This window comes from Corapipo altera, unplaced genomic scaffold, assembly GCF_003945725.1.
Source record: "Corapipo altera isolate COAL_440 unplaced genomic scaffold, ASM394572v1 0, whole genome shotgun sequence".
In the NCBI taxonomy this organism is placed as follows: Eukaryota; Metazoa; Chordata; class Aves; order Passeriformes; family Pipridae; genus Corapipo; species Corapipo altera.
In genome coordinates this window covers 56,651,251-56,676,113 of record NW_020884872.1, presented here as the reverse complement: position 1 = coordinate 56,676,113, position 24,863 = coordinate 56,651,251, and the positions used below count along the sequence as shown (strand labels likewise).

Genomic DNA, 24,863 nt, shown 5'->3' with positions numbered 1-24,863 from the left:
AAGAAAAAAAAAATCTCATTTTTATGTAACAGTAAGTTAATACAGATAGATACATATTATGCTATAGGTTAATGCTATCAATACTATATCAGTGTAAAAATTACAAATAGAGATAAGTTTATTTAAAAGGAAAGGAAAGTAGATGAGGTGACTGAGGAAAAAATACACCAATGAGACACCCTGACAGATAATCTCAAGAGCAGAGCAAAAGAAAAAAACCAAGCTGGAAATTGAGAAATAAGGAAAGCTATATGACAAATACAAAAAATACGCAGAAAAATAAAGACTGTCTTGCACTGACCTTGCTTTATGGGCAACTGCTCCAGTGTGAATAGCTCACCACTGTAAAAACAGCTGAGGTCTCCCTGTCTGGTCCTCTCATTCCTGACTTCCAGCCACACAAAACTACCCCCTCCCTGTGCCCGCTCTAATGCTCACTGGACCCTCTGCTGAGACAATACCCCAACCCTAGAAGTGTTCAAGGCCAGGTTGGATGGGGCCCTGAGCAACCTGTCCAGTGGAAGGTGTATCTGTCCATAGCAGGGAGGTTGGAACTAGATGACTTTTAAGGTCCCTTATGGCCCAAACCATTCTGTGATCCTATGAACTTACATTACTAGAAAAAAAACTCTCACAGTAGGGTCTGAGGACCACTGGTGCCCACACAAGGTAAGCAACCAGAGCAATCAGCCAGGAAAGAGAGGGAGGACATAAAACTCCCCATCTTGATGGCAGCACACAACTGTGTGAGCTCATAACCTCTTGTAGAAACCCACGCCGTCCTGCTGAGCTGCCCTCTCAGGTACCTCAGATAAGGCTGCTCAAATATCCACTTTACAATCGACATATGCAGCACGTCCCACATACAGACAGATACACAGTGACAACATTAGCAGCAACAGTCTTGCTCTGATTGAGTTAATGTAACTTAGTAAAGCTAGATGGTTATCAAGAACCAATTTACATTGTTCAAAACTAGCCCACGTATCTTTATATAATCTGCAAAGCATATATACTGCAAGTACATTTAGTCCACTGACACACATGGAGCATGTGATGTGCTTTAAATGAAGTAAATCCTTGATTTATTTACTGATTGGAGGTCTTCAACATGGTACTAATCAATATCAAGCAAATTAAGTGGATGGAAATAGAATCTAAGCCAAACTTACTGGAGCACTCACTGTCTAAATAGGAGAATAAATACAGGGGAACGTAATACTCACTTTATTACATTACTTGCCATCAGCAATTGTTACCAGAAAAGCTCCTGTCTACATCCTAGGCACTGAATGTAAAACTATGTAATTAAATTAGTTTCCTTTAAAAGATCTAAAAAAATCCCTAATTTCCCTGAGCAAAAGCAACAAATATGATCCAAAGTTCAAAACACTTGTAAATTTTCGCTATCTTCAAAACCACTGTTTTCTAACAAACAGTATCCTCTATTTTGCTTAAATCAATTAAAAACTTTCAGTACCAATTCTGTAGATACTTCAAATATTTCTTATCAGTTAAAAGAAGTTATCAGTTTGCTAGTTACACTGATGGCAGCCCAGCTATTTGGTAAAGTGTAATAACTTCCAAAGACCAAGACCAACCATGAAATCATACCAATTATTGACCAAAAGCAGTTTGAGACAATTTGTTCACTCCAAACACCAGTTAGTCACTGTGGCTGGACTGCATTTCTAAAACCAAAATTCAGTCTGCAAGACAAAAAATGCTAAACTGCAGCAATTTTCCAGAAATGAAGGCAGGAGTTAAAGAAGAATGGGATATCCTAGAAAGACTCTCAGGATACATGTTTTTTTATTCTGATAAATGGCACTTTGAACAGAGAGAGAGAGAGGACTATGTGCTTCAAATGTAGCATATGCCTTCAGGATACTTTCAGTGGTTCATAAAGGGTTTGCCATGGAGCATCACACACGTACCCGCTGCACACGAATGCCTTGCAAAGCTGCGATTCGGCACGGTGTTGGCTGGTTGCCACTGCTGCCCAGTCCAAGCTGACCATTCCCATTGTAACCCCAGACATAGACCTTAGAAGGGAGACAGGGATTTTTAACTGTTTGCTACTATCTCCTTCTTTTGAAAGCAATATAACTATTTCAGAGTCTGAATAATAATAATTTTCTTCAATATTTCTCTCCCCACATTTCAGAATCTGTACTTTACATGTAGATACACAGACACACACACATATACATACCTATATAAGCGTACATATACACACATACATGTTTTTCTGTACTGCAAATTTTGGATGCCATTTCTCTTTAAAATACCAACTCACGTAGAATTCTAAACTTCCACATTCACTTTGCTCTTTAAGAGTTAGATTATGTAAGACTACAATATTCTAATAAGAAGAACAGAAAATAAGTGATTCATATGCCTGACTGCCAGCACAGAGCAAATTCAGCATAATACTTCCCTTTTTCACAGACCTAATTTCTCATTCCAAAATCCTCTAACAGAAAAGAAAACACATGAAAACAAGTATAAACTGGAAGCTTGCACAACAGTCTGAGTAGGCAGCTTTACCCCGAACATAAAAAAAAGGGAAAATACTGAGCTCTGATAATTTCAGTGACATATGTTCTACTGCAGACAATCAATAGCTACTTAGTTTTAAACCGAAATACTTGGAGAAATGGAGCTAGAGAGGATGTAGACTGCCCAAAATCTTCAGCTCACATGAACTGAAAAAACAATAACTCTACAACCTCTTTGTATCTTTGCAAGGAGAATAAAAAAGTATGACAGAGACACAAGGGGTTCTGCAGTACAACAAATATACGCAATATACTTTTATTTTCTTTGTTTTCTCTTGAAATAAGGTGTGTGTATATGAGCACTGAAAATTAAAATACCATTCACTGATTATTATCACACTCAATACTTAAGATTCTAGTATAGACAATAATTTGTCTACGAATGCTAAAGACAACAGTAGGATAATGTATGAATCAGCACCTTAATTTTTACTAGAATTGGCTCTAAAAATCAGTAAATCAGTGATACAAACTTAGTTACTTTTGCATATGAGAAAATGCAGCTGGCATGAAATGCTAAGTACGCATACATATATATTCAATGATTTAATCCCAGAATGTATAAAAATCTGACCTTCACAATGCCATTTTTACTTTAGAACTGTATTTTTAATTAAACCTGAAATTTGATACTTGAACTCCTACAGCTCAAAGCCAACTTCAATAACTGATATAAAGTAACAGCTGCTAAATTTTATGAGAAAGTACAGAAACTGAAAAGCCTTAAACAATTTTACTTGTTTCACTCTACCTCCTCTCTAAAGAAGAAATCACAATCAGCACGGATAGGAAGATGTGTTTAAGTATGTTGGAATGTGCAGGACAATTCATGACAAAGATTTTTAGGAGAAGTACAAGCAGGTAGACTTGAGGGAGTCTGGAAAGGTATACTTTTCTGAGAAGTAGCTCATTACTACCAAGTTCAAAATTATCTACATGCCAAATTATTACATAAAATAAAATTCAGCCCAAAAATTCACTTCAAATTTCTTACCTCTCCATTTTCCACCACAGCCATGGAACACATCTGTCCACATGCTATATTAACAACTATTTTATTTTGTAGGCAGCTAGTAACTCTTCGAGGAATTGGCTGATTAGCTGTTGAACCAGATCCAACCTGGCCTGAGTTATTATAACCCCATGTGTATACCTGTTGCAAGACAATTGTCATAAAAGACAGCTATATAACATACAGTTCAAAGTACATATTCAAGAGAGATAAAAGCAATATGCATAAAAAACGCTATTTTAAGGACAAGTGGATGTGTTCTAGTACTAGGAAATTACTAGGAAAATACGTAGGTTTACAATTCGATAGTTTCTAACAAAAATACGCCAATCTAAATATTTATATATCCCATTCTTTTATGTTCCTCCACTCAAAGGTAAGAGGCAACATGACAGCTGCATTAATGCTGGAACAATCCATTTCTAGTTTTCCAGAACCCAAAGTAGAATGGCTAACTGGCACAAACAGCACCTCAGAGTACATGGCAGGAAACTTTTTACTTTGGCAAGTAGAATTCCTTATATAAATGTAATTTACATTAATGTCAGCTTTAATGCCATTAAACATTTACAGTAGAATGCAACATAGGAAGGAACTGGCTTCCTTCTACAAAGAAATCATAATCTGGTATTACAAGAAGATGTGGCACAAAACCCAATATTCCCCGTGCACTTTAAATCAATTTTTATCAAACATTTGTGTTGCATCAGCACAGTAAAGACAGCAAAAAGCAAGCTTTAATGCTCTAGGTGTAGAACGTTTTCCTGTTTCTCACATATGTGAGTTTCATTACGAGAAAATAGGTATTTACTCCCGCTATTCTCACCTCTCCATCAGATGTTAACACCATAGAATGATGAGAGCCACAGGCAACTTCAATAACTTTCTTGTTCACCAAGTTAGTAGAGACTTGACAGGGAACAAAACCATGATTTGTTGTACCATTGCCCAACTGACTATAAGCATTGTGACCCCATGTATACACTTCTCCTTCTACAACAAAAATGTAAAGAGCTGGTTTAAAAATCTCTATTTTTCCAGTAAGTACACAATGTAAAACTACAAACTGAAAAGTCAAAGTCAATAACAATACACATATTTAAGTGTATAAATATATATATGGCCTTTGGGGCTCTTCAGCCCATGGACATATCAGTGCTACCTTCACATAGTGTTAAACACAAATGCAAAAGGATAGTATCACCATAATCATAGCAAAGGAAAACATTGCTACAAGAAAAGGGATGGTGCAATACAGAAAATAGAAGTTCCCATTTCAATTTCTTTGTTACTGACAATCAAAGTTTCTTGTCTACGCCCTGGCACTGTTTCCCACTTTGGAAAATTCAAACAGCAAGCTTACAATATGCATGAGGATGCTTGTAAGAAAAACCTATTAGTATTTATTAATAAAAATTATATTATTTACTTGTTATTTAAACATACTAGTCATGTCCTGTATTTTGAAAAACACGCTAGTAAAATTAAGACTGCAAGATATGTCTGCTTGTGTTAGACCAATGGCTGACCCAGTGCAAAATTCTGTCTCCAACTGGCAATAGCAAAAAAGCTCCTGTTTAAGGGAAACACAAGCCTGGTCACTCTTTGCAGTTCCCAAGCATTGACAATCACTAGAGTTCAGATATTACAAGGTATTTCCAATTCTCTTTAATATACATATATTGGCCTCTTATCTATGAATTTAACACCTTTTCATATTCACTTTCCTTTATCTGTTTTAAATCAAGTGTCCTCTAGCTACAGTAGTGCAGGACTTGATGAATAGCTGTCCCACATTCATCTTGTCTATTATCATCATCATCATTTTCTAAACCCAAATTGTGCCATTATTGCAGGAGAGCTGGGTTTGATATACAACTCCATCAGATTTCTAAGGAGATCACCAAACTCCTTATCCCTAAGAAGATTTCCCTCAGAACTATAAAGGCAAAATATGCTACACTAAACCAATACTTCTATATAATAACTGGTTAAATCTAATCACTTTATCCTGTAAAAAGTCAACAACATTTTCTTTGTTTGACCAACATGTGAATACAAATTTCAGTGAAACAGCCACACAGAAACATACTGGAAATGACAATAATTAACATAATACTTGTGAAACACATAATGGCTCTCTGAAAGGTAGGTTAAAAAAGGCTATGCTGAATGGAAGTGATTCACATGAATGGAGTTATGGGTAAAAATGATCAGGGATCAGTTCTGAACCTGCTCTTTTGCAATACTTCATCATCTGGGCAAGAAGTATGAGTGTATCAGTGAGAACTGCTAGCAACAGAGCTCAGAATAATACAGACACATATATAAAAAAAGGATGCAGAATGATCTGCCATGAGGACTAGAGAAAATGGTGAAACATAACTGAATATAAAGAATACATTAACAGCATCATTCTCCTCACCTACTTTTAGTCATCTAATCTAGACTACTCAAAAACACTTCTATTAATATAGAAAGAGAGACAAATGTGAATATCATCAGGCAGGCTCTAGCAGAACCTCACGGGGAACACAGTATTAATAATTTGTCTTTGACAATAATGTACTTAATTATGAACAGAGGAGCCACTACCATGATGTAGATAATAGAGTGTCAATGCAGGAAACAAAATGCTGGGAGGCAATATAACAGGTCTTAAAAGCACATCCAAAAGTAGGTACTGGAGAGAAAAGATGAATTTTAGCTAAAGAACAGTGTTGGCACAGGAACATATGGGCATAATACTGCCACTAATGCATTTCAAAAGCAATCAGAAATTCCAAACTTAACTGAAAAGTGAAAGAAACCCCATCCTCAAGTAGTTACAAGATCAAAGTAGAGCTTGAAAAACTTTTGAAGATAACAAGCTACGAACAAAGCTAGCTGACATGTCATATTCACCATTGAAAATATGTTGGACTTAACAGCTCAGAATACCTTTCACAATTCTCTCTCTATGTTACCAGTACAGACCTTTCACACCTGCTGAATGAATTAAAGTGGACTATCAGAAAAAGCAATATTCAGATAATACTTTACCTTCTGTAGCAAGAACAACATGAGGGCCACTTCCATAACTCAGACAGGCTATCTTTTTGCCACATAGGGAATCTAACCTCTTTGGTTCAATAGTACTCTGCATGTCTCCTGTTCCCAAACACCCACTGCAGTTCATGCCAAGCACAAAAACCTGTTATAAAAGAATCGCAGACTTATAATTTAGGTTGGAATGGAGCCTCCTCCAAAGGTCATTTAGTCCACCCACCAAGCTCAACAAAGACCTAAACAGATCAGTTGACTCGAGGCCGTGTCCAGTCAATTCTTGAACATCTCCAAGGAAAAAAATTCCACAACCCCTCCAGGATTTAACCCCTCTTATGGTAATTTTTACTTTCTAGTACTGAATCAGAATTTCCCATCTGCCAGTTTATGTCTCATTCTGTCACTATGCACTTGCAAGAAATGTCAAACTCCATCTTCTCCTTATCCTCTGATTGTGATAGGAAGCCATTAATTTAAACCCAAAATGTTTTAGTAGCAAACAAAACAATCAGACAATTTTGCATGAAACTTTCTCTAGGTATACTATCATAGTACTGGTTTGCAGAGTAACTTGATACATAAGTGATTAAACATGCCATGTTCATACACACTCTTGGACAATTACCTCATCATTTTCAGTTGCATACAACACTTCATTACCAGCACTGCCAAATACACAGGCTTGACGAATTAACTTGAGCTCCTCTTGGGAACAGAGAGAAAAAATTGGCCATTTCCCAACATCCAGCATCTTCAGGGCTGACAATAATGTTGCCTCCAAGACCTGGTATTATAAAAAATGCTATCAAATACCTAGACAGAGAGAAATATATGCTTTTGCACAGTAAAAAATTAGAGAAACACCACTACCGCCTTTTTCAACCACAAATCAGTATTTTAATTCTAGAACAATATGTGAAAGGAAGATATTAAAATAAACAAAATATACCATGATGTAGAAAGAAGGGATCTATATTCATAGAGAAAAGTACCATATAAGAAGTTAAACGGAGAGGTCATAGTTTCATTATATTCATACAACATGACTGCTAGCTTATAGAACTCAATGTACAGTATTCTAATACAAATTATAAAGTATATATTCAGAACTTGAAATTGGTGTATTTTCCTCTGGGGCTAAAATTACTGTTAAAAGAAGAAACCAGAAAAAAAGTCTGCCCAAGAATATACTTATCTTTGAAAAATATGCACATTTGTTTTTATGCATTGAAAATGGAAACTTGAGAAAGGAAAAAATTTCTCAAGTTTTCGCCTTTACCTTTGAAATTTACTTCTGTTTTTCAACAGGTATTGAGTCTTTGGGAACTTCCTAAGAATATTTACATTTTAAGTAAGTAGACTTTTAAAAAAATAAAAAAGGCAATTGAACATTTCTCAGCTTATCCAAGGACAGATTATAAGTTTACAGTTAAAGGAAAGGAGTAACAGATCTGTCACAACATTAAAACCAGTTAAGCTAATGTCTGAATCTCATGCAACATTTCTACTGCTTTGGTATAGCATAAAACAGAAAAATGCTGCAGTATCAACATTTAATAACAAATTCTGCATGGTGTGTGCATCAAATTTTCTTCACTGAAATTGAAACAGGCTCTCCATGTGAGGGAAAAAACTTTACTTGCCAAATCAGAGGATAAGCAAGAACAGATTTTACCTATCACAGGTATGATGTATTTTATCACATAACAGTGAGGACTGCATCATTAGTTTATTTCAAGCAGACTTATGATCTATTACATTACATATTTTTTTCTACCTCTGACTGAAACAAAGATGTGAATAAATTCTAATTTGGAGTCTGAAGCACGTTATGTCAGTCATAACAATATCACTTACTATGAAAAAATGTACACAGAAATAGAGATAACATTTGAAACTCAAAATATAAACCCTAAATTAATCCTGAATTAAAAGGAAATTTTTAACTTTAAAGAAACAAATATCACCTAATGACACATTTCTCTATTATATACTTCTGAGAAGAGGAAAGGAAGACTGGTCATCTTGACAAAAAAAAAAAAAGTTGTGGTTTTGATCACACCAGTTCTTTCTCCATCTCCTCACAGTAAATAACTGAGCAATTTCAGCCAAATTTGCAAGTGAAAGGGAAGCAAGATTCTGCTGACACAATCCATTTGGCAGCAGTCAGCTGGACAAACAGACATTATGTTATTAAATAAGTCAGCAAGCAAGTAGGTCCAAGCTAGTCCAAGTAAATGCTGTCCTCCATGACGCATAGCTGGCTTATCAGAGATGAAGGACCAGAATCCATATGGAATCAGTCTTCATTCATCTGCTGTTTGCAGAATAATTTGTTTTATGTCAAGAGGTTAGCATTAATTCTAAAGCCCTCTTAAATTATGATAATGGATACTGAAAGCATCACAGACAACTCTTCCAATTGCATCACCAAAGCTGCATCCCACTTTTGCTCAAGACTGATGAAGCCCGAGGTTCAAAAGGACAGTCAGTGTGTCCTTCATTTGTACAGATTCCTTTACTAGAATAATATATTGATTTCTCTACAATGTGGGCTCTAAATTCCAAATGCTCAGTGGGTCAGAACCCATTCATTTTAAATAGAAAAGTTTTTTTCTGTAACTTCCTTCTAGAAAGCACTCAAGTCCTACCCTTATAATTAGTAGGTTAAAAAAAACCCCAAACTGTAGCATTTCTTAACACTAAAATAATACACTGAAAGAAAAATCCCTAACTAATCTTATAATAAGCAGTCAAGAACACACTTATGATACTGATATTTTTTTAACAAAAGAAATAACAAAAACTTTATCAGACAAAAAAATATGCATAATCAAAATCATGTCTGGAATTATTAGCTACATTCAACTCAGTAAGAGTTACTCTTTCACCTTTCAATATTTTCTCCCCTTACACACTTCTCCATCATATTTTGTTTCAAGAAAATGAAAAACAGCTTGAACTATCAGCCTGCCAATATTTATATCCCATAAGTGATCTGTTCCCGCATTATATTGCATGAAGTCATGAAAGGCAGAGCTAGATCTGAATCTTAGGACACAGACCTGAATCATATGAATATACTGTTCTTCTAATATTTTGTGGATCACTTAAGCAAGATTTCTTTTGCCAGTATCCTTTCTTCTAGCTTGAAAGCTACTAGCATTTACTAAGCTACTGCTAAATGGAACCAAGCTTCTCCCTTCTGAGCAGAGCAGTACAGAACTCTCAATACAAATTCACACTCTGACCTTGGCACTGACTCCTTGAGGAGGAGGCTCATCCTCCATATGGATTTCTGCTTGTGTCCCCCTGCAGAGAGAGAACTGTGGTTAAAATGACCATATCGTATTGCCGCAAAACTACATTATGAAACTATACACACTGGCTCTATATTAAGCCAGAGCTATTTGATTCTATGGAACAAGAAAACAAGTAATACAAAGCTCACTCAGTTCTGCTCTTATATTCAACTGTACAATTACCAGTTAGACAGACTCTGCACTTCTGTATTCTTACATAAAATATTAATTCTTGGACAAAACGGGTTTTCTAAAACAAGTAGTAGAACTAATCATTCTGTGATTGGAAAGAAAGATGTTTTATGAACACAATACTCCAATGTATTTTTATTGCAGTATTGAGAACCTTGCTGACATAATTCTTCAAGACATTTCTTTATGTAAAGAAAAAGTACACTGGCCAGAGAATTTAATTTCTGGCCTAAGCCTTCAAATGCTTTTATTCCAGTTACATTCTGAAAACCAATTTTAGAAAAATATTTGGGTCTGTTCAGGTTTACTGAGAGTTCTTAACATACTCATTCTACTTCAGAAAGTATCGCCAGAAAATAATGACTTAAAATTACATGTCTGTAAAATTCTGACTACAGGCAAGATAACATCCAATAAACCAGCTACCAACTTACTGAGTTACTTTTCAGAGGAATACCATGCTAAAAGGAGAATCAAATGCAGCTGCATAAAATGACCTAACTTACTGCTCAACGTGTTTCTTACGTAGGACTTCATGCCATAAGACCTAAGCCAAGGGCATAAAATACATGAAATTCATACGATTTAAGTATTATAAATGTTAATGATTTAACAAATATAATTTAATTTACTGAATAAACAAAAAAAAATATTTACTTAAAATGAATAAAACCCCAAATAATTGCTGCAGCTCAGCTATACTGAATATACACACTGTTAAGCTTACTCTTTAACAAAACTCACAAATCTACATACACACAGTGTATTTCATACACTTAGTTTGGACATGAAATGACAAATTCAGCTCATGTGAAAGTCCAGCTACTCTCTTGTCCATGTTGACTTTGAGCTTAACGCTCAGACACGCAACCAAACTGAAATAACTTGAAGCTAAGTTATATTCCCTTTCAACTAGAGAAACTAAAGGGTTGATACAGTTGCCTACAGGTTAGCACCTATTGCTTTTGGAGATAACCTTGGGGATCCCAACACCAAACAGTGGGTAGAATAAATGTAGAATTCCACATTTTCTTCCTCAGGCCATTTGATACATAACTGATATCCGTGATTTTTCCATTTCAAATATTTCCCTTCAATTGCATCTGTTCAAACAAAAGCATGGTTTGACTTTAAAAGCAGTTTATTTGTTAGTATAAAGAAAGGCACATTAGGATCTAATCACCTCAGTGCTCCAGTTCACTGCTTTTCAGTCCCCACAAAGATGCTGACAGTTCTGCCCTGACTTCTCAAGAATAAAGATCAATTACATGTCCTCTCAACTCAAAAGTTATGTTTTATCTTCTCTATAACTAAGAGAAAATTACCGTGCAACTCCATTTTCAGTTTGCTCTGCAAACACTGACACCTTATTTCTGAGCAACACCACAGGAGTATGTGGGGTGACTCAAATTATACCAGTTTATTCTTTTATTCGAAATCATGTATTCTAATACAAGTATGTACTGATTGCCACATGTCTGCATAAACAAAGGTGTTCTTTCTAAAAACCTGTAATTGATTTAAGAGTACATATTCACCCTGGGATCCCAAAAATAAAGACAGACAAAAAAAATAATATTACATCTGTTTAAGTATTATTCTTATCTGTATACCTTTAAAATACTAGTGATGATTCATATTTGCCTACTTGTAAGAATTCTCCCTCCAGAAAAACAACCATTGTATATGCAGAGTGAAGCACGGAAAAAACAGTATTTTCATCATAATGAAGAGAAAACCCCTGTATATTTGAGTAAATCAGGTACAGAAGAAAAACATATCCTAGCTATTTCAGACAAGTTATTGGGTTCATTCATCTACTAAATCTTACAATATTCACAGAATTGCTAAAAAGCCTTACTTTAAAATAGCTAGCCACTACATCTAAAAAAAAAATGCAATGCTTAGTTTAGAAAGTAAAAGGATAAGCAAAAAATATTTCCCATGTATTAAAACTCTATATAATTTTCACTAGCTGCATTCCCGCAAAAAAATTTCTAAAGTGCAGATCTAAAGGAAAAAACATTATTATTGTAAACATCCACTTCTTGAGGAAGTGCACAGCATTTTGATACAAAAATATTTATATTAAAATTTCACAATTCTCTTATCTGGAATCCAAGAACAATTAAGAATCTGTACAGCATACTCTGGCAGTCTGAGTTTAGGTCTTGGAATCTGATAGTTCTGACCCTCATTTCAGTCCAACCATAATAGATCTTTGGATAAATCACACATGCTTCTGCAGTCCAGATAAGACTGAGTTAAGGAACATAGAAGTACTAATTCTAACAGCCAAGCTCTATAAGCAGTGTAAGACCATTTAACCCTAAATATTTAAACTGGTTCACTGACTCATTAGAATGTAAACATTCTTGTAGATTCTCTCTCTAGGAACTTGGCAAGCAAACAAAAATTTTCAGAACTCCACTTAGTATTTCCTCCCACTTAACTTGAGCATTTATGAATCTCATCTGCCAAATCAAAGGTCTGTCTGCAGCTTCTTCCCCAAGAACTCTAACCACAGGCCTAGGAAAAGGAAAAAGTCACAGAAAAAACGCAACTTGATGAGACTTTTAGGAAAGGAACCTAACTTTCTCTATTCCTGATTTCTCAGCAGTTTCCTACTGAAGTAGTCATGACATGATGCTACCTTGTCCAAGCAATTTTGCAGGAGAGATAAGACCAGAAATATTGCCAACATGTGCTCTGATTGAACGGGTGAGATTCCTTTCTAGGAAGAATATTTTCAAAATTATCTTCCTTTTTCATGTACATAATATGAGTCTTTGGGATGGTGCTGCGCAGGGCTAAGGGTTGGACTCGATAATCCTTGTGGGTTCCTTCCAACTCAGCATATTCTGTGATTCTCTGACTCTGTGAAATGTCACTACTTCACCCAGTGCTGACAATAAATTGACAGAACTCAGCTTGTCATTCACTCCTCCACTGATGCAGCATTTTCCATAACCAAGAAATTGCAGACCTTGACAAACAGCGACTGCTTGTTTGAAAAACTGCTGACTCCAACTAAAGCATAATCTTCTCTTCTTCCCTTCTTGCTTCATGACACCAGACTGTGAATTCTTGGCTCTGGCTGCAAGTTCCACTGTCTGCCTACTAATCGTACGAGAAAATCTACTTGCAGTTTAGAAGCTAGATCCAAGAAACTCTTAAAGCCAGGAATATTTAGTCTAAGAGACTGACATCCTTGACCTTGCAAGGTAGGCAACTGCTAGAGAAATATGTAATTAAAATTATTTGAGATAAAACAGCTTCATTGTCTCAATCTCCAGAGGCAAAACTTCAGTCAGAAACATGTTGTCAGCACCACCTCTCTTTTGGCATGACATCCAGTTCCACCTGTTGGCTCCAGGGATGCACCTCCAGCATGACCCTACTGAAGTTTTCAGAGGTTCACCTACATGCAGTATGCTGTATTGGAGCTCCATGATTGAAGCCTATTTGCAAAGCCCTTCTTTCCAGTATCATCATCACCCCCAAACAAAAATTGGTTGCCATGAATACAAGCAGTGAAGGATAAGATGTAAGCAACACATAAAAGAAACACGGGCACATGAAAAGCAAGGAAGATAGTGGGAACACTGTCCTGTTACCTACACTTAGCAACATCCTTCAATAGAGGTTCAGTACGCCTGCAATGAAGAGCAAATACATCAGTGGAAAACATTTTGAAAGAAGTGAGAAAATAGGATAGAAAACAGAGGGCACGATTTTTCAACTTTCCAATGGTTTAAAAATAAGTGTTAGGGTCTGGTGTGAAATCTCTGCCCTCAGTGACAAAATTGCTTTGAAAAATCTTATATAGATTCCTGGGGACACCTTCCCCTCACCTCCAAAAAATTTAACCTTGGGACTTTGGGCTAGCAAGACAATTTGTCTAATTTGATTTTTAGAAAGTCACCTAGGACTATTAAAACTCCTATATGATGGTAAGACAAGTGTTCATATTAAGTTTCTTTATTTTTCTCATTACTATTCCAATTACTTTTTCCACTTTAGAACTGTTTATCACCATCACTGATGTAGAATGGTGGATTGTTTACCAGTCAGTAACAAAAATGGAAGCAACTGAAAAAAAATCATCATCACCCACAAGAAGGAAAATCTTTACAGCAGAAGAAAAAAATAATCTTGTCTTGTTAAATAATCAAACATTCTGTCAGACAGTCTCTTGACAACAGGATGTCATTCCTGTGTCTAAATCTAACCTAATGTAGTCTAATTTAACCGAAATATAACCTGAGATACTAAAGAAAAACATTTGCCCACAATTTTTATTTAGCTGATCCAAGATTTTCAGAAAATTAACTTGAAAAGTTCTTTCTCTTTGCTGAATTGTTAGCCAAATTATAAATACACTTCAGTTCCTGCAATCTATACATACACCAAACATAATAAAATACAACTGATGCAACCATTGGCTCTTGCCTATTTTAAATGCTACATAAAATGTTATTTACCATACAACTGATTTGGTAGAATTGAAAACTTATTCTTCATTTTGACTTTTCAATATGAAAGTTCAAGGAACTGGCTTTAGGGGAAAAAAATTATTTCAAAGACTTGATTTTAAAAGAACTTTATTAAAAATATTGACCATGTAACAGAACAAAACAATTCAAAATAATGCAGTAAATATGTGAAAGAAACAGCTATTATTTTTTTAAACAAAGTTAAAGAATTGTAGTACGGAAACTATTACAGCTTTAGGAACTTAAGAAACACTAACAGGTCATGCAGTTGTTCAGGATAACCCACGTACAAACTTCAGATGTCACGTGCCATTGTACCTGCATATGGAAGCCTGACTGAATATCAGTTCCATGCCATAGGAACTGCATGCCTGGAAAGATCCCTTCTGGTACTATGTAACCATAGATACTATACTGCATTAGCAGAAAAACAGCATGCAGATGCACACATTTTGTTATGCTCTCTCTAAGTAGATCTGACGTAGCCTAAATTGTTTGCAGCCTACAGTTACCTGAACCAGCCAAATGCTGAGCCATACATCAGGTCCAGCTGTCCTTTGATCTCACAGTCTGTTCTAGCTGTTAAACAAGAAATATTGATAGTTTCTACAGCTCTAACTTTTAAGCCCCTCCTTAGAATGACCCACAGAAGGTCATTCTATCCTTAGACTAAGTGCTCTGATTTATAAAATATATCTTTTTAAACATTCTAAACCTTAATAAAAAACCTAAACATAAACATTACTAAACCACACCTCCCTTTCTTTCCTACATTCCTTGTTTACTTCAGTTTAGCACAATCTGCACATTGGAGCCGTGGTCCGTGACAGTCTCCTGCCTACACCTAAGAAGGCTACATATTGAGTCACCAAGATCTTTTTCAAGATGATGTCTAGCACAGCTCCAGCACAAATCTGGCTGTAGCATCCCTGTAACATTGGGCACTTGCCAGAGCACTTCCCATGAACCCAGCATGCAATGCGTGGGTGAGTGGGAGGATGGTGAAATCGTTCCCCGAGACAAAGTCAGAATTTACGTAGGTATACACCTGAAACACACATATATAGAGGTATATACATCAAACACACACATGTGCATATCTAAAAAAAATTAATCATATATACATATACACACACAAATACACACACATCACAGGTATGACATACCCAGAGCTAAGAATTCTGATAGTTTAAATTTTTATAGTTATAGCTGTCTGCACACAAAGATACTGTATGTTAGAAAAGAGATACAATCTCCGTACATAAATTATATAAATAGAATGTGTATATGAAGCCCACTTCCTCTACCAGTAAATGACTCTGTAACTGTCCATTTCTGTATTTAACAGTCTTCTGATAGTGGAACTGCTGAACTTTAAGTGGCAAGAGCATTGGATCAGATATAATACATAGAGGTTTCCCAACTCTTAAAAATAATTAAGAGACAAAATGTTATTCTTTGTGGTATAAGTGTAGGTTTCTACTATTATTTCTACCACTGGAGTAGTCTCCTCCAAACTGCAACAGATCACATGCATCATGATGCCAAGGTCATTTTATCTCAACTTTATCACTCAGTGGTCTTACTTCTATTATTGCTTTTATCTTACTTCTATTTTACTTACATGATTAAAGAAGCTTTAAAAAACAATTGTCTATAACTAACTGAGAATTACTGATGTCAATTCTCACTGTAGAACTGCACTTTACCTCTTAACTTTTATTTTGCTTAACTATCCTTTTTCTACTCTTTATTCCTAAAATCCTTTTTGAGATGGGCAGAAGTTGTTTTCATTAGATCTTTTCTCTTTTTTTGGATATAAATTCCAAATAGATTCTACCTTCAGCACAAAACAGCTTTGTACCCTCTTTACTTCTTCTAGGGCCCTCAAGATTCCTGTACAAACAACATCACTAATCAATCCTCCTGATTTTTCTAAGTTTGCCCATCTAAAATTGAGAATTTCAAACCTGTCTCTGTTTAGTCACCTATTTTACTTCTATTTATTTAAAAATGTCCAAGATACAAGATCACAAACTAATAAACAAGCTCTTCCAGGAATTTTCCACATTGCTTACTGAGAGCAAGTCTAAAACAATTCAGCTCATTTGGTAAGCTTACAGCAGTTGTATGTAAGATCAACTGGACTGCTATACGCCCAAATGATGCCGTTATTTGCATCTGTTGTTCAGCCTGGAAAAGATGGGGCTCCAGGGAGATCTCACTGTGCCCTCTCAGTACCTAAAGAGGCCTTATAAAAAATGAGGGAGAGCAACTTTTCACAAAGGCAGATAGTGACAGGACAAGGCAGAATGGCTTTAAACTACAAGATGACAGAATTAGATTAGATGTTAGGAAGAAATTCTTTACTCAGAGGGTGGTGAGGGCACAAGCAGATTGCCAAGAAAAGTTGTGGGTGCCCCATCCCTGGGAGTGTGCCAGGCCAGGCTTGATGGGGCCCTGGGCAACCTGGTTTAGTGAGTGGCATCCATGGCAAGGGGTTCAAACTAGATGAACTTTAAGGTCCCTTCGAACCTAAACCATTCTGTGATTCTATGATCTAAGAAAGAAATCCATCTGTGACATAATTCCTGATAGCATCTCTCAGTAAGTGATGTTCTTATCCAAATCCAATTCCTGCAGTCTATGGCAGACATAATCAAAAGCTCTTACAATTTTATTTTCTCAAAGTAATGATACACATGCTTGACTCTTTTTTTATCCACACAATCTCTTCCTGCTACTTTATGGTCCAGCACATCATTCACATCCCACATCATTCTTACACATTTATTTCTCGTATCTGGACAGCATTACCTCTCCTACCCACATTGAGCAGGGCGATTGATTCTCCACATTTCCTTTACCCCATGCTTGCATTCATATCCTGCAACACAGAATCACAGAATCATAGAATGGTTTGGCTTGGAAGGGACCTTAAAGATCATCTAGTTCCAAACCCCCTGCCATGGGCAGGGATACCTTCCACTAGACCAGGTTGCCCCATCACAGCCCCATCCAGTCTGGTCTTGAACACTTCCAAGGATGGGGCATCCACAACTTCTCTGGGCAACCTGTTCCAGTGCTTCGCCACCCTCACAGTAAAGAATTTCTTCCTAATATCTAATCTAAACCTACTCTCTTTCAATTTGAGCCCATTCCCCCTTGTGCTGTCACTACATGCTCTTGTTAAGGGTCTCGCCCCATCTTTTGTCAGTTCCCTTCAGGTACTGAAAGGACCATCAGTTCAGCCCAAATGGTTTCTGCTGCTGCACAAGCATGACTTCCTACAGACCTTACTCTGTTCATAACCGGGAGTAAAATCTTTTTACTAACTGTGCGCGATATTAGGAATCCACCGATATCAGAAATTTCACCTCCACAAGGAAACACGGTTCAATCCGCCCGTCTCCCACACAATTAACGGTCCCTTGGTTTCCAAAGTATTCTCTCTTTTCCTTAAAACCACAAATGGTCACCAAGCTCAGCTTGTCTAAGGTGCCGCCACCATCACACTCGGGTGCGCCAGCGGGCATCGGGCACCCCCAACCACACAAACGTAACTCCTGTCAGAAGTGGAACACACGCACAGACACACAGCCCCCGCCTTCCCCGTTATCGGCCATTTCCAAACCCGGTGCCTGGGAGACGCAGCCCCGGGGAGCGCAGCACCACCCCGGCCCAGCGCAGGCAGCGCCCTCCCCCTGCCCCGCTCCCCACCGACGGCCGCACGGGGAAGCGAAACACAGCGAAGGGGGGGAGCCAACCCCCTTCCCTCCCCTTCCCTCCCCGCCGTCCGCCGCAGCTTACCTTCCTTCCCCGCAGGCGGCGACGGCTCCTCCTCCCCACTCCAGTGAGCCAAGGGAAGATGCTGCCACGCTCAGGCACCTCCTCACCACGAAGGCGGGGGGAGAAGGGGAAGAGGAAGGGAAGGGGGTTGGCACCTCCCAGGGATCCACCCACTGCAGCAGGAGCCTGGAAAGCGGCAGCTTCTGTCCTGCGAGCCCGGCGGGGGAAGGGCTTCTGTCCCCGCGGCAGAGAGGCCGGCTGGCTGCTTGGGAATTCTGCAGGGGAGAGCAGAACTCCCAAGGCCCTGTCCCTTGTGATGACATGTCTGCTTTAGGAAGACATGGTCAGAGCGAGTACAGTGTTGAGGGAGACACCACTTCCCTCCTCAGAATCACAGAATCAATTAGGTTGAAAAAGACCTCTGAGATCATTGAGTCCAACCCATGACCGAACACCACCATGACAACTAGACCATGGCACATCCAATCTTTCCTTAAACACCTCCAGGGACAGTGACTGCACCATCTCCCTGGGTAGCCCATTCCAGGCTGTTGCCTGGGCCTAAGTACATGTGGCAGCAACACATGGCATGAGACCTGTGGTCAAAGGCAAATGTTAGGGAAATGTTAAATATTGCTATGCTGTTCCAATGTGCAATCATTTTTTTGACAAAGGAAGTGGGAGAATATTAATTATTCTTCTGTTTCTCCTATGGCTTATGTTTAAAATTAAGCATTCCCAAAGAGGATAGACTTGATAAGCTTTCCTAAAAGCAACAACCTGCCTGTTTTGCTTGGTTTTGTCTCTTACCTGAGTGTGATAATACCCTTCCATCTTGCTGTGGGGGATATTCACACAATCACAGAATATGTTGAGTTGGAAGGGACCCACAAGGATTGTAAGGTCTGGCTCCAAAGAGAATGGCCCATATAGGGATTGAACCCACAACCTTGACATTATTAGCACCAGGCTCTAACCAACTGAACTAGTCTTAGGGTCATTGAGTACAACTCCTGGCCCTGCACAGGACTATCCCCAGGAGTCACACCATCTGCCTGAGCTTTAAGAAGCCAAATGCTTCTTGAACTCTGTCAAGCTTGGTGCTGTGACCACTTCCCTGGGGAGCCTGTTCCAGTGCCCAACCACCCTCTGGGTGAGAAACCTTTTTCTAATATCCCACCTAAACCTCCCCTGTCATAACTTCAGGCCATTCCATCAGGTCCTGTCACTGATCACCACAGAGAAGAGATCAGTGCCTCCCCCTCTTCTTCCTCTCATGAGGAAGTCGTAGACTGCAATGAGGTCTCCCCTCAGTCTTCTCCAGACTTAACAGACCAAGTGACCTCAGCCACTCCTCATATGGCTTCCCCTCAAGGCCCTTCCCCATCTTCGTTGCCTTCTTTGGACACTCCAAGAGCTTAATACCTTTATTATAATGTGGCACCCAAAACTGCACACAATATTCAAGGTGAGGCTGCACCAGTGCAGGGCAGAGCAGGACAATCCTCTCCCCCAACTAGCTGGTGATGCTGTGCCTGATGCCCCCGAAGACATGCAATTCAAAGACCTTTGCTGTAGTATCCAATTATATTGTTACACTTTTCCTGTGGAAACCTTATTCAGAAGGAGGAAGTTTGCTCTGGGGCTAAAGAACTAATATCCTATCAAAAATTAAATTCCTTTAAGGAGGGAGGGTCTCAGGTTTTTTTGTGGGAATGACAGCCTCATAAGAATTTCTTGACATTTTAAAGATTGATATACTTGGATACAAACCTTTGGCTGTCCAAAAATTAGGTTTGTGTAAGTAAAAGTAAAGTAGCAAAAAAATGTCCTCATGGTTACCAAAGGAGTAGAGACTCCATACTTGTATATTCTCCCTACCTACCACGTTGTGTGAGAGTCTCAATCACTAGGCTACACGTGGCTTGCATCCCATTCCTCACCTATTTAATGCATGATGTGCCTGTAGTGCTGTACACTGTAGACTACCGGTGTTCTTCCCTAATATGCTCCCCAACGCTCACATGTTTTCAGCCACTGACTGCAGTGTTTTCTGGAGCCACTATCTCCTTTTAGTTTGTCAGCTATTTTTTACGCTTCAGAATGCACTCAACTTCCTGTGCATGCATCCAGAATGCATTGTCATCTGCAAAGGTGTATGTTTACTGTTTTGTTAGCTCAGTCACTTTGGTTCCTCCAAGATGGGAGTATTTATTTCTTGGAGTGGTTTCCACATTTCAAATTCATTCATCCATAATGATGTGTGTAAAGTGTGGGATGGAAGACAATTAATTTTTGGGGACTGGGCTCATTAAGGACTATATGCCATTTCCAATAGTTTTGTTTTATCTTTGTGTAGAATAAAATGATTGCTCTGTAACACAAAGCAACTTGTCTGTTACCATGTTCCCTCCTCAGTTTTCTGTTTTCTTGCACACAGTTCAGGGGGGAAATATTATCATAGAATCACAGAATGGTTTGAGTTGGAGGAACCTTAAAGATTCTCTAGTTCCAACCCCCTGCCATGGACAGGGATACCTTCCACTAGACCAGCTGGCTCAAAGCCCCACTCAGCCTAGCTGGATCTCAGATACATGTCTAAGTATAATAATATACTTGATACTTTCAGCCAAGCAGACAGTGGTAACAACATCCAGTGGAAACTGAAAATATTACTTTTCAGATTGGCAGTAAAGGGTGATCGTCTCCTAAAACAAGTTTTATCTTAGGCTTTGAGCTATATATTGATTCTTCAGTGCACATTTAAAAAAAGTATTGGATATTCTTCCAAAAGTTATGCTCTATTTAACTCAAAGTGCTGTGTACTGTGTTAGGCTGAAGGTTACACTTACAAGCAGTGGAACAGATGGTGTATTTGATCCACTGAAACAAAATGCAGTTTGATACAGTGAAATCCTTAAATCTAGAAGCAATGGATATAGACCTATAAGCAGAGAAACTGAATTCTGCAATATTTAGCTAAAGGATTGAGTTCAGTGAACAACAACCGAAAGTGTAACAGCAGAGGATGTAAAAGTGAAAAAGGCTAATTTCGTTCCTGAATGTACCAAGAGAGTAATCAGCAGTAGTTAAAAGGTAATTTGCATCCAATGATTAGTATTTTAAGCCAGCTAGTAAGATGCTGCATATAATGGTGTTTTACATTTTGATAAGGAAATTGAAAATGTGATAGGCTGAATGAAATGATAAATAGTTTGAAAACAAGAGATAACTAAAGAGTTATTTGTTTAGTTTATTGAAAATGGTTTAAAAAAAACCATTGCAGTTTATAGCTTCCTTACAATGACAAAATATTAGGTACTGAGTGGCATTTTAATTTAATGGAAAAAAAGACATAAGAAGCAATGGAGAGAAATTAAAGCCTGAAGAATTCAAATCAGAAACGTGGCTCAAATTTCTGACAGTGAAAGTCTTCATTTTTTATGCCTTCAGGTAAAACCTGGTCTCATTATTTCTGCCTTTCCTTACATGCCAGTTCTTGAACTCCAGTCTCATTTTCTTCCTTTCATTTGAACTGTCTCCAGTTTGTTTTTCTTCTTTCCTAAATATAATTCCAGATTTAGAACTCAGCAGCAATGTAAGGGAATTGGAATGGAAAGGAATGCTCATTGCAGGGCGGTTGGACCAGATGACCTTTAAAGGTCACTTCCAACACAAACTATTCTATGATTGTATGATTCTAATATGTGCCTGTCTCATCTTACAAACACTCTTATAGTTCTTCCCAGTATTTCTATTAATGACTTCGATGATGCTCATTACATTTTTGTTTGACATGAAGCTGGGAAGGACTGGCAGTGCACTGGAAGGCAGTCTAATTTTAGCTTATACAGTAGCATCACATCATTGCAAAACAGGTAAACATCATACTAAGATGTTTAAAAATAGTATCTTAAGATAGAAAAGAAACATTTCCAAGTTCTGAGAAAATGCTATTACAAAGAGCAAAGAGAATTTTTGTTCACTGAATAAGATTCAGCTTTGGCAATGGGGAAAACTGCCCTCACAGTGATAATAAGGAAGCTGAGAATAGATTGCCCAGTTAGATTGTAGTTTCCATGATTTGAGATTTATATCAGAAATAAAATAACTTTTGTGGATCCTAATTCAGGTCATGAAAGTCAACCAGCTGATCCATTGAAGTCCTTTCCACTTTTAGGATTCTATTATTAGTTCTATGGAATTAAAAAAAATATTTGCAATAAAAGTGATAAAAGCTGCAGTTAAAATAGGAACAAATAGCAGTTTTTAATCAAAGCAAAATGTATTTCATGTATATTGATTAATAAAAAGGTTATTTCACAATAACCTAATTATTCAAAATACTCAAGCAGTTTTATTGTCTGAATTCCGTTTAAAAATCCATTGAAGTTCACTATTCTTCTTCTAGGGGCAGAATATTTTAAGAATGGAATAACAGACTGCAAGTTAGTCTTCACGCAGCTGATAGAACAACAAGTCTAGAAAGAACCACATACTTTACTTTCAAATTCAGTAATGTCTTATAGGTTGGTCCTGACAAATCTTTGTTTATATCCAAGTGTCAACCCCTTTATGATTTTGTGATACTACCCATTACATTTGTAACAAATTAGGATTTTCCTAGTTTGAAAAGTCTGGAAGAAGTATAATTCTTCATGATTTTTATTTTGAGTATACATTTCAGTAGATAATCCCTGGCTCCTCTTCTGCTTGATTATCATTGTTTTAACATCTACAATAGTACTGTTCTTCAGTCTAATTAACATTTTTTAATCTTTTCCAGATATATTAACAGAAATAATGTTTCACTCTCAGTTTCAGTGAGTGAAGGATCAAGGCTCCACTACCTCTGTGATTACATTGGTTAGGTCTACATAGAACAGATTTGCTTTAATTTTTTTTAAAATCTGTGAAGCTCAAACTTTAATGAATGTTTTTGTAAATTCTGAAAACAGTTCTTTTTCAAAGTTATGTCATTCTATGTACAAAGGAAAAAACAGGACAGAAACTAGATCTGTGACTATTGCCATTTTCTATAAGCACTGTCATTTAATTCCTTATAAAGATGCTATTTCTGGCACCACAGATATTCTTTTTCCCACAAAAAATGTTACAGACAGGAAATGTTTTGGATAGTGTAAAAACATTTCCTGATAAACATTTTATCACAGCTTGATAACCATTTCCTCCTGGTAGAATTTGTTTTAACTATTGTCACTATGTTTGCTTTCTTGCTATAATTAACACATGTATGTGATCTCTCTAAGTGTGCTCATCCTGTCAAACAAAGGTTTCAGCAAGTCACACATTTAATTATAACGTCACACAAGATTTTATACTGTCCATTTCCCTTCATTTAAACTTTGTCTGGAGCGGTAAATGAAAGAGCAATACACATGCGGCATTCTGGGAACTGGGAAGTCCCAGAAGGGTGGAGGTTCCTCAATATTTCAAATAGAGCATTGTCTGCTGTGGTTTCAGTGATTTCAGTAAGCTTCTAAAATAGCTTTAAATAAGAAGGTGGGACTTCATGTAGGATCTTGTTGTTCAATGTAGACTTGAAGTTGAATTGACCTGGAAACATATCGGAAGAAATTTGTCACTTTCTAAGGAGCTTTGAAGCATTGCAACCCGATATTAAAATGACACTACATTCAAGGATTTTATTATATCAATGTATCACCTTTGCAGTCAACAGAACCAGTTTTGCTATTTTTGTAGCTATCTACTTACTTTATAAGTGGTAAGATTATCACTTCCATACAGCTGATTCTGATTCTTATTCACACAAAGATTGGAGGCGTATTTAGTTATGCCTCTACCAAATAGTAGGTGGCCAGGACACAGCCTCTGGCCCTGCCTAAGGGCATAGCCTAGCTAATGTCCATATTATTTAGTGCTGTATTTCCTTTAAGATCAGACTGGCCAATCAACATTACATGTCTTATGGCCCTGGAGCTCCTCTCTGTTGTTTGTCTTCTTGTGGCCATCAGCCATAATACTTATTTATGCCTGCAGGGGGTCTTTTGCAGTTCATTGTGTTAGAAAGTGACTGTTTATTACCTTTTGTTTAAAAGTTTCACCTCCACAGTTTTCTTCCCCGTGGTTTTTTGAGAAAAGTAAAATTAAGTCACTTTACTGAAAGCAGGTAGTATTTGAGAGTGCAATGCCTACTGAGACAGCATTGAGGGAGTCTGTAGGGAAAAGACTTGGAGCAGTGTTGTCCATAGAGCCGACTGGAAATAGTGTTTAGTGTGCACTATCCTTGAACTGTGCTAGTTGGCACAGGCCAAGTCTGCCAGGAAGTCAGCTAACAAGCAGTCTGGATGTTTGTTCAGAGGTCAAGTGGTTAGGTATGATGAGTTTATGGAGTCTAATTAGGCTCTGCCATAAATTTTATTTTTATTGGCAAGGCCTGAGTAAAGACGAGTCTGGAGGTCAAGGCTTTAGGCAAAAGCCTATA

The 24,863-nt window shown here is 37.6% G+C and overlaps 1 protein-coding gene across 3 annotated transcripts in view; it reads right to left on the bottom strand.

Annotated features, from left to right (window-relative positions):
• The window catches only part of RCBTB2 (RCC1 and BTB domain containing protein 2), a 32,560-nt gene extending 14,016 nt beyond the window's left edge, over positions 1–18,544 (bottom strand). The window contains exons 1-7 of one of the 3 annotated variants that reach the window (XM_027648836.1): positions 18,419–18,544; positions 9,870–9,930; positions 7,244–7,402; positions 6,616–6,766; positions 4,400–4,566; positions 3,556–3,714; positions 1,938–2,045 (exon numbers count right to left, since the gene is read on the bottom strand). In XM_027648836.1, coding sequence (XP_027504637.1) covers positions 1,938–2,045; positions 3,556–3,714; positions 4,400–4,566; positions 6,616–6,766; positions 7,244–7,402; positions 9,870–9,908 — 783 coding nt within the window. In that variant the 5' untranslated portion in view covers positions 9,909–9,930; positions 18,419–18,544. Of the gene's footprint in view, positions 1–1,937; positions 2,046–3,555; positions 3,715–4,399; positions 4,567–6,615; positions 6,767–7,243; positions 7,403–9,869; positions 9,931–18,418 lie in introns of those variants that run through there. The other 2 variants (XM_027648829.1, XM_027648844.1) reach the window with 2 other exon arrangements.
• Between the last annotated feature and the right edge of the window lie 6,319 nt (positions 18,545–24,863).